General features: G+C 38.2%; 1 protein-coding gene across 1 annotated transcript in view; it reads left to right on the top strand.

Annotated features, from left to right (window-relative positions):
• GALNT16 (polypeptide N-acetylgalactosaminyltransferase 16) overlaps nt 1-16,158 on the top strand; it is a 195,107-nt gene that overhangs the window by 86,565 nt on the left and 92,384 nt on the right. The window contains exon 2 of the mRNA XM_034417643.3: nt 3,968-4,143. Within this exon, the coding sequence (XP_034273534.2) occupies nt 3,968-4,143 (176 nt within the window). The remainder of the gene's footprint in view (nt 1-3,967; nt 4,144-16,158) is intronic.

The following is a 16,158-nucleotide window of genomic DNA, read 5'->3' as shown; positions in this document are numbered from 1 at the left end:
GGATACTGTAAAATCTCCATTTCCTCCCAATCAGCTGGGATTTGAGTGGCAGAGAATAGATGGGGGCAGGGCAGTGGTGGGTTGCCCCAGGTTCGCACCGGTTCTATTGAACCAGTAGTAAAACCTGCGGGAGGCTCCGCCCACTGACCCGACATCATCAAAATGCTTCTGCGCATGTGGAGAAGCTTCTGCGCTTGCGCAAAAGAGTGCGCATGCACACGAGCGAAGCGAAGCAAGTGCGCATGGCCCCGTTGAGAACCAGTAATAAAGGTAAGTAGAACTCACCCCTGGGGCAGGGCCAGTCAGAATTTTTACTACCTGTTCTCTGAACTACTCAAAATTTCTGCTACCGGTTCTCCAGAACTAGTCAGAACCTGCTGAAACCCACCTCTGCTCCCAATGGTGCACTCATCACCACTATAACTGAGGTCATCCATCTTGATGCTAGTCATCTTCTTCTCTTTCCTTCCACCTTTTCTAACATTAGAGCCTTTTCTAAAGAGCTGAATCTTCACATAATGTGATTGAAGTAAGATAACTTGAGCCTAGTTATTTGTGCCTTAAATGAGAACTCTGGATCATTTTATTTGGTGATCCATTAATTTCTTGGCCGTCCATGATATTCTGAGGAGACTTTTCCAACACCAAAGTTCAAATATTCTTCCTATTCTGCTTCTTCAAAGCCCAATTTTCACTTCAAGAGGGTTACCAAGGCTTGCATGATTCTGATCTTTGCAGGTTTAGACACCTCACGGCATTTGAATTTCTTTTCCAAGACCTTAATGGCTGCTTTACCAAGTGATGGCTTGTGGTGTATTTCTTAACTGCTTGTTCCTTTATATTGACGGTTGATTCTAAAAGACAGAAGTTATCTACCATTTCAATATTTTCATTGCCGGGTGTAAGGCTGGTTGTTATTGGAAGATCAATTAGTTTTAAACGGAAATTCTCATAATCCTGTCCCTTTCATTTCGATAAACCTCACTAACGAAGGCTTTGTGAGAAGCTTGTTGAGGAGAAATATTTTCAGTTTGAAGCAACTGCCTAAACTTGACATTTCACCCAATGCTAAGGCAATATAAAACCTGTTTTCATTATTATTTTGATACAACAATACTTGAATAACTCTAGAAGGTATTTGGGCCTTTTCTTCACTAGTCACTCATATCATTTTCTAGAATCACTCAGCCATAAGAACAATGAAGATAGGCTTCATGCAATCTGCAGAAACAAATATATTCCATGGCAAATTTGAATATATTGTCATGCATGTGGCAGTCAAGCAAGCTGCCATTGTCAGATGCTTTTCCTAACCTCCCTCCCATGCTTTTTTCTTTGAGACTCCTGCTTTAGAGTACAAAACTATGGACAGGGATTTTGTGGGGGCGGGTGGGGGGGGAGGGGGGCTCATTGGCAGCCTTTATCAGCTGTGAAGGAAAAATGCTTTCCACAAAAAAATAAATATTTAATTATTTTGCCTCTGGCATTTCCAAAGATCAGGAAGGAAAACCAGCAAATGTTTGTAGATAAAACAGTATACAGGCATCGAAATGCTTGTCACACTTGTCCAATACCTTCTTTTAAAACTGAAAATTGTTTCAGACATTTGAAAAGAAGAAAAAGCTGAGATGTCAAAGGTAAACAGTTCAATTCTAGGGTATTGCTCAAATGTAATTCATCCATCTTAAATAGGTATCATCTTAGAGATATTTCATTTATTGGCTACTTATTAGTTTTTCTACTTGAAATTCCAACCTTTTCTGATGACTTATTTTTAATGAATTTGCTATTGTAATGGTTTTCAGAAAATGGTTTATACAGTTTTCCTCACAAAAGTGTAGTTTTCTTTGCAGGTGGTCTTCAGCTAATAACCATTCAATCAGTATCTGTTCAAAGTTACAACAGTGCTGAACAAGGAGACTTACAGCTGGCCCTTGAACTTGTAAATATCGTAGTATCCCCATCATCATCTGATTGTGATTCAGTGCTTGGCAAATGGCTTGCAATTAAGATGGTCTCAGCATCCCACAGTCATGTGATCACCGTTTGCGACCTTCACAGCTTCCAATAAGAAAAGTCAATGGGGAAGTTGCCAGGAGATAGCAAATGGTGATCATGTGATGTCATGCCTAACAACCTCACACAGGATTTGTCTAATGACTGAAATTGGAACTTCTGGAATTGCAATCATTGGTTGGTGTGGTCACATGACATTGGATTTTATGGCTCTGTCACTTAGTAACAGAGTACCCTGTCCCAATTACCATTGTTAACTGATGACTACCTATATTTCCACTGCTTTAAAGAGGATAAAAGCTGTGTACACTATTTACAACAATTTTCATTTTGCATTCTCATGTATAGATGGCAGGATCTAAACTGAATAGTCATTGGGCAAGAGTCATTCAGAAGACAGCTTATTTTAAGTGTTTTAAAACAAAGAGGAAGACTGCAATAAAGCTGGAAGAAAAGATATAGATTTTCTATACAGTTTGCTGAATCACCATAGGATGCATTTTCCTTGGGTATTCATTAGGAAACTTTTCTTAAATCTGCTTTCTCTCCTGTGAATAAGGTCTGGACAGATATTGACAACAAACTCAATCTTTTACTATCTTTAACCATTTTAACAAACATTGCTCATCATTTAGTATCTAGTGTCTCTCAGTAAAGCTATGCATCCCTATATGACATCTAACCATCTTATCCAACAGTGAGGCTCATTTCAGCCTACAGGAGATGAAAGTAGTTATTGTACTGATAGAAGGACAACTTTTTCATGCAAGCAATGGTGAAGGAGGAGGAATATATACTGCATCATGTATCTGTGGAACTGTAAATTGTAAAGCAAGCCCTTCCTTTTCTTTCAACAGATATACGTAGTAGACTTTTGACAAGTATCCTTTTAGGTCAAAGTAGTTGACCAGGTAAGATGATTCTATATTAACCTTTCCCAGTTTAATGCTCCTCAGATGTAACGGCCATATTTCTTAGAATTCATTCTTGACTGAAGTTGAAGTTGGTTAGGAATTTAGGAAGAAAAGGCCAGCTATGTGGCAGCACTTAATTGACCTTGACTTATCTTAAAACATTAACTAAGATAGGTATTTGGATGAAAGATCACAAAGGCCATTGGTTGGACCAGAAAGTTGAAAGAAAGAAAAAAAGGAAAAGACATACCAGTTCCATATTGTTGTTTAAAAGAGTCCATAGGTATATGCTGTATATATCATTCAAAATATAGGTATATATCTTAAACTGAAGTCTGCAATATTTTAAGTGTATTACTATGAAGTAGAGCCCACCAAAACCACTTTGGTTATAGAGATTAAGGCAATGGTCTAGAACAGGGGTGTCAAACTCATGTCGTCACAGTGGTGTCATGTGACATATCGGGACTTTTTTCCCCTTCACTAAACCAGGTGTGGGCGTGGCCAGCACATGGCGCATCTGGCCCATGGACCGGGAGTTTGACAGCCCTGGTCTAGAAACTGTGAGTCTGTAAATTCTAGTCCTGCCTTAGCCACAAAGCCAGCAGGATGACCTTGAGCCACTTGCTTCTCTCAGCCCCAGGAAACAGACAATGGCAAACCATTTTCAAAAAACCTTGTCAAGAAAACTGCAGGGATTTGTCCAAGCAGTCACTAGGTTTCAGAACTGACTCAAAGGAACAAACAAACAAAAAAGCCCTACTAAAATAAAAGAATATAAATGTATACAAAAGTTTTGACAAGAATGAAAAGGAAACATAGTCTTCATTTCTTCTGCATCATGAGCATAATCAATCAGCCAATGATTGGGTTGACAAAATAGATTTCTGTGCCTCATTTTTTTTTTCCAAAATAAAACTTTGTACATATTACTTTGAAAATCTGTTTCTGGCTCTCAATAGGATGTCAGGTTGTCACTTGAATCATAAAAGGCCTTCTCCTTTATAGGACTAACTTTTAACTCTGTCTCTCTCCAGGCATCCAAGCCACCACAAGCTGAGAAAAATGGCTTAAGAGGATTTGATGAAAAGGCCTATGTATCATCAAAGCTACTGAAGGCTGGAGAAGACCCTTATCGGCAACATGCTTTCAATCAGTTGGAGAGTGACAAACTGAGCAGTGACCGGCCCATTAGAGACACTAGACATTACAGGTACTGTAGTGCAGACGAGTATGGATTGCGATCCATACTTTGTACCATGGCATCTCTGTGACCTAATCTTTGGGCTATTTTAATTTTGAAGTATTATCTGTATCCCACCTGACAAAGGACTTCTCATCCTTAATGCAGGCTGTTTTATTTATTTTAACATCTGGATATAGTTAAGGTAAAGATGTCACAGAAGATGGAAACATTGTTTAGCATTTAAACAAATCTCTAGAAATGTGACAATGCAATGAACTGGGCCAGATGGTTATGTATATTTAGTTCCTATTAAGGATCCTATTAAATAATAACTAGTAAAAAGCCAAGTAATTAGCTTTTCCATTTTTTTTCTGCCCTTGATCCTATGTTGTTCCCTTCATTTCAACTCCAGCCCTTGAGTGAAATAAATCGAAGTTATCTTTGGTTGGATCAGCATTAGAAATGTATTATCTTTTTTATTTTGATATGGTCCAATGGCAAACTCAAGATGCATATAAAATCTGTAGGCTTTGTCACCCATCATTTTGGAGGGAATTCAGGTGATTGGCAGGAACTGACAGTTGGGGTGGCCAATAGCAGGGGTCCCTAAGCACTGGTCCGCAGACCAGTCCTGGTCCATGGGCCATTTGGAACCAGGTTGCACAAGTGGTGGGTGAGTGTGTGAAGCCTCATTTGCGCATGCACAGGATTGGGTTGTGTGCATGAAATTTAATTTAATTTAATTTAATTTAATTTAATTAATTCAATTTATATGCTGCCCCTCTCTGAAGACTCAGGGCGGCTCACAATACATTTTAAAAAATCATTATAAAAAAAACATTTAAAAATTAAAAACATTAAAAACATTAAAAACTCATTCACACCATTCATGGCCAGATCTCGCCAGATCACAAGAACGAGATCAACGGCTCCAGGCCTGCCAGAAAAGCCAGGTCTTCACCGCTTTTCAGAAGGCCAATAGGGTGGGGATGGTCCGGACCTCAGGAGGTAACTGGTTCCAGAAAGCTGGAGCAGCCACAGAGAACGCCCTCGCCCGCGGGCCCACCAGCTGGCATTATTTAGCTGACAGGACCCGGAGGAGACCAACTCTGTGGGATCTTACCAGTCGCTGGGAGCTATGCGGCAGAAGGTGGTCTCGAAGATAACCTGGCCCTGAAATCATCCCTGCTACCACCTGTGGCCAGTCTGTGGAGCTGCAGTATAGTTTTCTGCTGACTCAAGAAAGGATGACAAACTCTGGAGAAAGGGTCAATGAGTTTGTAATTGCCTGAACAGCTGATCTAATCTTTCTTCCTGGATTTGTAGTTTATCAGATATATATAAATCCCTGCTGTTGTTTTTTTTAAAGAGCTAATCTAAAATCATGGTGACTCTTCTGTTCCTTTGCTTTATAAGGAAGACTCTCCAATATTTTTAGCCAGAGAAAGAACAGCTCATAAAATGTCTGAAACTCTCTAGATAAGAAAAGCCATTTTTAAAATCTGTCCTGAGGTAACATCATTTCTGCCTCATCACAATTAAGAAACCCAGCTTTACAATTGTAAATGATGAGTCGTCAGAAGTTTCTAACTTCTGAGCTGAAAGAAGGACTGTTGGCCTTATAGGAGGCCAATATATAGGAGGAAGGGATAACCACAGGTCCGTAGAATTTCAGTTTTATGGCGATATGGATGTTGTGTTGATTAAGCATTTTAGTACACAGCTGCCCCAGTGCCTGGCTGACATTATTGATCCTGGAGTTAATTTCTTTGTCCAAAGACTCATTATTTGAGATGGTTCTTCCCAAGTATTTGAAGCTGTTATTTGTCAGCTTGATGTTGTCAACAGTGAATTTTGGTCCTATGGGCTTGTTATCTGGTATGGGATTTCAGTCTTGCTCAGGCTGATAATCAGGCCGAGGGCATAGTGGTATCTAAGAATTTGTTCACCATTAACTGTAGATCATTGTCTTTGTGCCCTAGAAGCTTAAAGTCATAGCAAAATGGATTTCTTGAATGACTGTATGGAGGCACTTCATCCATGCATTCAACTGGGGTCAAAAAGGTCAAAAAGAGAGTCATCCAATCAGTGCTTGATGTACACTTATTTCAGATAGCATGTGACAACATGCAAGTAAAAAACAGATTGAATAGGACTGGGGCTAGCACACAACCCCATTTAATCTCACTGGAAATGACAAATGCAGCTAATATATCAATTTTGTAAAAAATAAATACCCTGTTCTTTCATTCCATTGTGTAGTAGCTGAATCAACTTTTCAAATTCCTTGGGCATCCACAATGTCTCAGGATAATCCAGAAGCCCTCCTTGTTTACAATGTCAAATGCCTTTCTCAGGTCAATGGAGAAATGGAACAAAGAGGCTTGTTCTGCTTTATGCACTTTTCTGACTTGCCTCATGGCAAATATATGCTGAAAGCTGTACTGCACCTCTGGGAGGTCCCTTTTTGAAAAAGGGACAAGTCTGTTTAGAAGAATGTGGGCAAAGATCTTGCCTGTGAGAGACAGCAGTAAGATACTTTTGTAATTTCTACAGTCTCATTTGGTTCCCTTATTTTTATAGAGAACCACAATGAAGTCATCAGGCATCTCATCTGTGGACCAAATGTCTTCCAAAAGTCTTGAATGCCTGCAAGGTGTTTGGGTCTAATGCTTTGTAGATCTCAATAGAAAAGCCACCCTGCCCTGTTGTTTTATTTGAGCTCATCTGCAAGTTCGCTTTCCTGGTCTCCTCAGTAGAGGGAGGGAGGCAGATCTAGGGCATACAAGACTGGCAGCTGTAAGACCAACTGTGGACAGCCTTTGAGTAAGTTGGAAAAGTGTTTGGCTCAGTGGTTTTTCAGTCTTTCCTGGTCTTTGATTAGGTTCGACGCATTAATGATAGCAAGGGGAGCATCGTGATTTAGAAGGATCATAAACTGACTTTATGGCACTTGAAGGACTCTGTGATGGCATGCACACCTGCAAAATGTTCCACCTTCTCAGCTTTCCTCTGCCACCAGCCTTACTTGCAGATCTCTGTGTGCTTTGGACAGCAGGTACTTAAAATTGTCTTTCTTTGAGACAGATGATGGATCATTCTGCCAGTTTGCCTAGGCCTTGTTCTTGACCTGGAGGGCTGCTGAAATGGTTTTGCGGTTTTCATCAAACCAGTCTTGATGGGCCCAGGTTTTCAGTCCAAGTACAGTTGTTGCAATCTGGTTGATGACATCTTTAAATTATGTCCACTTTTCAGAACAGGTTTCTAGAAGCCATAAATGGCTTTATGGCCTGGGCATTTGAAGGACTATCTATTTCCTGTAGTTTCTGCCCATCATGGATAATGGACTGTAGTTGGCATGCTTTGGAGCCCATCAATTAAGTGATGGATCTTCTCTGGCACTGTGCCTGTAGTCTGGAACAGCATTCCCCCAGACATTGGTATGGCACCTATTTGGCCCTTGTTTACATAGACTGTAAAAACTGAGTGTTTCCCCCAGGCCTTGGGAGATCTTTAATGGGAATGCTTTATGTTTGGGACATACATTTTATTGTCTTTTTGACATTTATTTATTATTTTTGTTATATTGTTTTGAACTGTTTCTAATACTGTATATCACCCCCAGTTGTTATGGAATCGATCAGATTTAGACAATTAACAAAAGTGCAAAACAAAGAATCCCTTCCTAAAATGCAACTGACCAAAGTTATTTGGGATCGGCCCCGGGGCTAACAATAATCCAGAAAAGTAGATCCCGGTACCAATAATAATATTTTGCAACAAATTCTCAGGAATTGTCTGTCTGCAACATCTATGCTTATCACACAACTTTGTCGCAGGGGTGGAATCTCCCCTGGGCTCTTGTTTCAGCTGTGACAGCATCAGTGAATTCCTCAGAAAATCTAGGCTACATTGAAATTAATTCAAATTATGCTTTGGATTCTATGTTCACAGCACAGCTGTACAGTCAGAATTTCCCCCTTTTTTATAGAGTTTGCTGCTATAGATTGTGCCCAAATTGGAGACCATTTGTGAGTTTTAGTCTAGCCTTAGGCATGAAAAAATGAGCTGGGTAACTTTGGGCCAGCTGCTCATTTCACGGTTGTTGTGAGGAGAATAGGAGGAATGATAAATGCTAGCATGTTTGCTACCTTAAGCTGTATATAAAAAGGAGGATTAAACAAAGCCAATTGCCCATCCTTGCAGGTTAGCTCGTGTGCTGTAGGTCAGGTATGTAGCCTTGGCTTTGCATGATAGAAGTTGCAGGTTTAATTCCTGATTTCTGAGAATAACTCCAATAAAAAATCTGGGTTGCTTTGCCTATCAGAGTAGACAGCATACTGCTATTCTAGAACATTGGCTTCTGAGAAATTATCTGAAATTGGCATTGGGTTACTTTTAAAATCCCTTTAGATAGGGATAGATAGATAGATAAAAATTATCTATTTTAGGCTTTCGTTCCCCTAATTTGCAGTCAACCTGAGCTTTTAATATTTCTGATGAGCATCAGGTTGGCAAAGGCTATGCTCAGAGAAAATGTTTCTGTGCATACATGTGTTTCAAAACTAACTGGCAAGGTCTTCAGAGGTATAGCAACTATTCTTTTCTTCTCATAATCTGAGTAATTTAACCTTTCTGGGTAATTTAGCATTATGGAGAATGAATGATTCTTCCAAAGACATTAATTTTGTATCTTTTCAGCCAAAAGTGTGTAATTACCTGTTTTCTGCAACTCTTTGTTTTTAAATGTCCCAGAAAGTCCCTGATAGATCAAATAACAAAGGATACAATCATATTTCAAACTACTTTTGACACAATTTTTAGTATTTGTCTTCTTCCATAACTAGCAGTCCTATAACTGGTTTTCCACATTTATAAAAATTACTTCTTAATTATAGCACATTGCTTCAATTTGTCAAATGTTATATAGATTCGAAAAATGAGATACCATTGTTCCAGCCATGAAAATACCTTAATCTATTTATTCAATTTATAACTCATATTTCCTCTACAATTGTTCTCAAGAAGTTAATAATAAAATACAGAGTAGAATGCAGGCTTATAAACAAATAAAAACAGATCAACGAGCAACCCATTGTTTTAAAAAGCAGTTAAAGCTCACGCTTGAATAATAACAGTAAATAATAGTGATTCAGGATTCAATCTGAGTTGGTTACTGAGATCAAAAGTTTATTATTCCAAGCTTTCAGGCTTGTGCTGGAGCCCATCATCAATGAACTTCTCTCTCCAGAATATGTGTCCTGGGCTGTTCTACATGTTGTATTTATATGGTGCTTAGTTGTGTGTGTGTAGCTTTTAGTTGTTAATTAGGGTGTTGATGACTATCATTGATTGTCGATTTCTTGTGCTGCTGTGCCCTCAGCTTTAAGCACCTGATAAACTGGTGGTAAATCAGCACCCTTGTTGATTGACAGGGACTCCGTTTCCCAGGCTTCAATCATTTCTCTGGCTATTTTTGTTCCTGCTTGGCCAACAATAATAGTAGCTGCGAAATTGAATGCATGTCCTTGTTCATTGCACTGTGAGACTACCAATGAGTTTGGATCTCCTCATCTAACTACTCACTCATGTTCTCACAATCTGGTGGTTAGCTTCCTTCTTATCTAGCCCACATAATTGCAGGGGCAATCCATTCAGAGAATCCAGTAAATTACATTTAAAGTTACTCCCACCTCAAGATGTAGTTGTGATTCAAACTACCACATTCTGTGATTTAAGTTAGTTTAAAATAGTGATTCAAAGCAATTTTTGCAGCCTTTCCCTGCCCTACCTTGGCAAGCAAGTCCAAAATAAGAACAGTAAACAAGAAGGTCCTTTCTTGCAGTCCTGTCAAACAGGCTGCTAATGATGCTTACTAGGAGAAAAAAATAAGGCTCTGTTGTGAATCTTTGATCCATCATTGAGGCCCGGGAACGGTCTGATGACCACTGAAGATCCTATGTGACAAGAAGTTAGAGCTATCGCATCTAGGCTGCAAATATCTGCATGAACACTAGATGACAACAAAGAGTTAGAGATTATCTTGGCTTTTTGATGTGGTATACCGGTAGCTTTTTTGGGGGGGGGAAAGAAGTTTTATCCTTCTTATATTTGGCCTTGCTTAAAAGTGCAGTGGTGGCAGTCTAGAGATTTTCAGACTGGACAAGAAGTCACAAAAACAAACCAAGATTCTCTTAAAGCACATAGGTTTAAAATTGATGGAAAATAGGCCCACTGGCCTCTCCTTATTTTCTTTCTGACTTCCCCATGTCCACCTGATATTCTGAAGAAGACGTATACTCTGTGTGGTCTGGGACAGGGGTGAAATCCAGCAGGTTCTGACAGGCTCTGAAGAACCGGTAGGGGAAATTTTGAGCAGTTCGGAGAACCGGAAGCGGAAATTTTGAGTAGTTTGGAGAACCGGCAAATACTACCTCTGGCTGGCCCCAGAATGGGGTGGGAATGGAGATTTTGCAATATCCTTCCCCCAGGAGTGGGAAGGGAATTGAGATTTTGCAGTATCCTTCCCCTGCCACGCCCACAAAGCCACGCCCACAAAGCCACACCACGCCCACCAAGCCACGCCCACAGAACCGGTAGTAAAAAAAATTGGATTTCACCACTGGTCTGGGACCCTATTTATTACAGTTCCAGATGAAGCAGTAAAATTATGTTCATGCAAGATCTCTTAGCTGAAGATATGGGTTGGGAATAGAGGGGTGGGGCTGCATTTACTTTCCTGTTAGCTTTTCACCTTAAAGCTCTAGGGGAAGCTATATCTCTTTCTGGTTTTTTCTTCAATATTCAATGCAGTTACTGTACCATCTCTAAAATTCCTTTGAGTGGTATCCAGTTAATTTTTCTGGCTCATGAAATGTTTTCTGTTAGTTGGTAACCATAGTTTCTTCATTTGGATGAACATTAGGAAGCTCTGGTTAATTAGATATTTTCTTATCTGATCATTTTGCTACAGAGGAAGACGCGATTACATGTACAGGTGTATGACTCATTCTGAATGTGCCCAGTATTAACAAAAGAGCACATTACATCTGACATTACAAAGGGCCAGATTTTTTTTAAAAAAAAAACCACCCATAGGCTTATTAAACTGAGATACAATTTTCTGAAACTTCTATTATCTTCTATTATGTTTTCATTGCGATTGATGTCTGAAGATATTTAAGCTTTACATTGATATTGATTTTAAAATTATGGATTTTTGTTCATTTCCCCCCCACAATTTCTTTTTGCTTCAGAACATTATAGGACCAATTAAAAAAAAAAAAGATCAGGAAATCCATATATTTCCCTTCTGAGATGAACCATTTATGAGACTGACAATATGAATACCTGTCTGTTTTTCCATTATTATCATTGTAAGCCATTTGTTTTATATCCTAGAACCTAATCCAATGTTTTAGAGAGTAGGGATGTTCAAAACCAAGGGAGCTTGCATTTTTTTGCTGTTGGACCGCTTGTTTCAAGGTCAAAATGGTTGTTTCGAATGTTCTTTGAATCCTGCCAACCAGACACACACTGCCATCATAGGCTGGCTGGAAGCCTTTGGTTAACAAGCAAATATTCTTGCTTGCCAGCTGTAACACAAAGACGAAGGGGAATTTTGTCTTGAATCATAATAGATAATCTCTCCCCCCTCCCACATCTTATTGTTTGTGATATGTCTTCTAAATGGAGAATAATATGATTCATTTGCATGCCTCTTTGGTCCCTGCTGAGTAATGCCACACTGGATAGAAGTCAATGTGATCCCCTGCTATGTTTCTAATGCCCATGCCACTTGAATAACAGTAGGATTCAGCTATGATTCCTCCCACAATCTTCCATCCAATTTTTAGCCTCCTGTTCTCAATCCTCCTTCATGTATGATCAGTGATGAAGTTAGCTCTGAAGCCACAAAATGCACCCAGCACATGTTGTCTGGAGGCAATGCTCTGCCTGGATGGATGCCCACAGGCTAGATGGACAGAACCTGAGGACCTTCCGAAACGTCATGTCATTACTTGTCTGCCTGAACTCAGCTGTTCAGAGTTACAGAATCAAGTTGAATATTGTTGCAATATTTTCAGGATCAGACTCAATAAGATCAACGAGAGTTAAAGATTTAACTATATATTCTTTTATTTACATTAGGCATTCTATATTCACTGAATATTCACAGATAGAAGCAAGGGAAATGGTGTAGGTAGCTCCTTATATATACAATGGGTGGAGCTATATGTGGGAGTGGTGAATTATGAATACATTAAGAAGTGAAGAATAAGTTAACCCCTGATACCCTGTCTGTACACTATTTACACATTGGAGAATAAGGCATTTATATCTGACAAATCCCCCTCTAAATGCCGATTCGTTATACAACACCAGTTACATTCAGATTCAGGACAATACAAAACATACAACTTAGAGGTTAAGTATTTATGCTGTTTAGAAGGTAAAGGTTTCGTTAATATATCAGCTAATTGTTCTGAAGTGTCGCAATGCACTGCTTTAATAAATCCATCCTGAGATAATTGTCTCACATGTTTAAATTTTATATCTATATGTCTGGATCTTTGTCCAATGGCATCAGATCTAGATATTTCAATGGCTGCTTTATTGTCTTCATGCATAACAAAAGGCAGAGCAGGTTTTTTCCAGACATCTGAAATTAAATCATTAAACCATACAAGATTATTTGCGGCCTTGGATAAACAAACATATTCCGCTTCTGTTGTTGAAGTAGCCACTAGTTCTTGTTTACCAGTGTACCAGTAAACTGGACAGTCATTTAAGAGAAATACATAACCGGATGTGCTTTTTCTGCATGAGGTGTCTCCAGCCCAATCTGCATCTGCATAACACGTAAGCTTTGGTTCTTTAATATCATTAGGTTCTAACATTAAACAAAAGTCTAGTGTACTTTTTAAATATCTTAAAATTCTTTTAACAGCTTCCCAGTGGTACATTGTTGGTTTGCTGACATGCCTAGATAATAAATTGAGTGGTAAAGCGATGTCCGGTCTAGTCCAATTAGATATGTAAAGGAGTGAACCTATGATTGATCTATAGAATGTATTGTCCTTGAACTCGGGAGAAGATTCATCAGAATTCCTTAGAAAGTCAGTTTGCATAGGGGTATCACAAGGTTTGGCATTGTTTAAGTTGCATTTATTTAAAAGATCTATGATCTTATCTCTCTGGGTAAGTTTGAATCCCTTTTTTGTCTTATTAATTTGGACACCAAGGTATTTGTTTACCTTGCCTAAAGATTTCAATGAGAAATGTTCATTTAGTTTAGTTACAAAAGTTTCTCTTCTTTCTTTATGTTTTCCTATGTATAAGATGTCATCCACATAAATCAATACAAATTCAATGTAATCATCACCCCTCTTGACAAAGAAACAATTATCAGCAGTGGTAGCGTTGAAGTCCATGGTCTTAAGTACTTTTACTAAACAATCATACCACCGTTTACCAGATTGTTTTAGCCCGTATAAACTCTTGTTTAACAACCAAGTCTCATTTCTGTTTGTGTATGGACTATGAGGTGCTCTCACGTATATTTCTTTATCTAATTTTGCGTGTAGGTACGCAGTCTGTATGTCATATTGGAATACATCTAGATTGAGTGCTGAAGCTACCACTAGAGCTGTTTTGACACTCTCTGTTCTTACAGTGGGGGAATACGTGTCAGTATAGTCTTCTGGATATTTCTGTGCATAACCCTGTGCAACCAATCTAGCTTTGTATAGAGTATTTCCTCCCTCTAAATTCTTAATTTTATATATCCATCTGGTACCAATAATTGTCTTATCTTTGGGTGCAGATGCAGGTGTAAATACATTTAGTCCTTGTAAACTTTCCATCTCTTTCTTCATTGCTAATTCCCATTTTTCTTTTTCTTCGTGAGGAAGTTTTAACACTTCCTCGTATGTATTGGGTGTTGTTGGTTCACCATTCATGTGCATTACATAATCCTTGTATTTATTTGGCATTTGATTTCTGGTGTTTCTAATGATTTTCTCGGGTTTACTATCGTTATCATGCAGATATCTTGCTTCCTTTTTTGTTAGTGTATCTGTTTTTATTTTGAGTTGGCTATTTGTCCAAGTTTTGGTTTTGTTTTTATATTTGTTGATATTTTGTTTTTCTATAGTCCCTTTCTCATGAGATTTTGTATCTTCATGTTTATTTGGGAATATCTCATTAAGATGTAATTTAGACCAGTTAGCTTGTTCATGGAACACAGCTGTTCTGGAAACTATAAATTTGTTGTTACTATCAATGAATCTGTATCCTTTAGTGCCAGTCTCATATCCCATAAATCTGAGTCTCCTGGACACATTTTCTCCCTTTCTTCTTAATTGTTTAGGTATGTGTACGTCTGCTGTGACTCCAAATATATGCATGTGTGCTAATTTTGGTTTTCTATTATACATCACTTCATATGGTGTCTTATTTATAATGCTGGACCATGTTCTATTTTGTGTGTAATTTGAATAATGTAGGGCTTCTGACCAGAATTGTTTGCTTAAGCCAGCATCTTCCAATGTGCATCTAATCATGGTTTGTAATGTGGAATTTTTTCTCTCTGCAATCCCGTTTTGGAACGGAGAAAATGGACTAGATGTGTAATGTAACATTCCTTTGTCTTTTAACCATTGTGAGAATTCTTTAGACATGAATTCGCATCCTCTGTCTGTCATAATTTGTTTTATTTTGATGTTGTGTTGTGTTTCTATGCGTTTGTAAAATTCTTTAAATTTTTGAAATGTTTCATCTTTGTGTTTTAATGTGTAAACAAATCCATAGCGGCTATAATCGTCCACTATTGTCAGGAAGTAACGTTTCCTATAAGTGATTGATGGAGTTAATGGACCAACTAAGTCCATGTGTACTAAATCAAAAATTTTGTTAGTTGATCTGGTAGATTTTCTTGGCCTGGGACTAGTTTTTAGTTTTGTAGATTTACATACTGAGCATTCCAGATAATTTTCACAATTCTTTATTTTAACACCTTCTGCGTGTTCAGTCATTTTTTGCACTACAGGAAAACTGGCATGTCCTAACTTCCTATGCAATATGTGAGCACACTCATCATGAATTGGTTTACCTATCTTTGGCTTCTTATCGTTGTGTGCATCTGTGTGATCATGAGATATTTTACATTCATCATTGTCACTGTTGCTAACATTCTCATCATCTATTTCAATACAATCTTCCATATTTGAATCAATGTTATGTAACCATTTTTCTTTTGTTATTAGGTAAGGCAGTCCTCCTTTAGTCACCACAGTGCCTACATTTATTTTATTCTTTTCCAAAGTTGCCTTTCCTTTTGAAAAGACAATGTTAATGTCAGAATCTCTGCTTAGTTTTATGGCACTTAATATGTTATGAGGTATTTCAGGTATTAGTAATACCCCCTCTATTTTTCCTAAACCAGGCAAAGTTACATTTCCTCTACCTAATACTTGAACCTTTTCTTGGTTAGCTACCTTAATTACAAATTTATCTTCTGCAAATGAAGACAATATACTTTTGTTATTAGTGGTGTGATTAGTTGCTCCAGAATCAATAAGCCAATTATTGTTCTCACTTTGTTGTGTGTTAGTGTTGTCTTGTTTATTTAATCCATTCAGTGAACCAGACTTTCTATCCTTTGAATTGTCTCTGCCCCCTCTATTCTCTCTGTGATTTGGTGGGCTCCTATATCTATGCCTTTCTATGGAAGGCTGTCTATGATCGTATTTGTTTCTGTATTCTGATCTATATCTTTCTTTTAAGAATTTTGGGCAATCTCTTCTATTGTGTTCCCTGGATCCACAATTATGACATTTAAATGTTCCACTATATTTTTCTTGGAAAGCTACTTTCCTATATGGTTTATGTTCTGTGTGATTGTTAGAACGATTCCTTCTAGAATTATCTTCTGTTATCAATTTGTTAGATAGACTTTCTATGGATAAATACCCTAGATTGATTGTGTCTAAATGTGACATAAAATTGTCCCATGATGGGTCAAGTGAGTTGATAATGACA

The sequence above is a fragment of the Pantherophis guttatus genome, chromosome 1 (genome assembly GCF_059756535.1).
Source record: "Pantherophis guttatus breed Tessera chromosome 1, ASM5975653v1, whole genome shotgun sequence".
Lineage (NCBI taxonomy): Eukaryota > Metazoa > Chordata > Lepidosauria > Squamata > Colubridae > Pantherophis > Pantherophis guttatus.
Note: the sequence above shows the minus strand (reverse complement) of the source record. Positions and strands in the feature narration are given on the sequence as shown.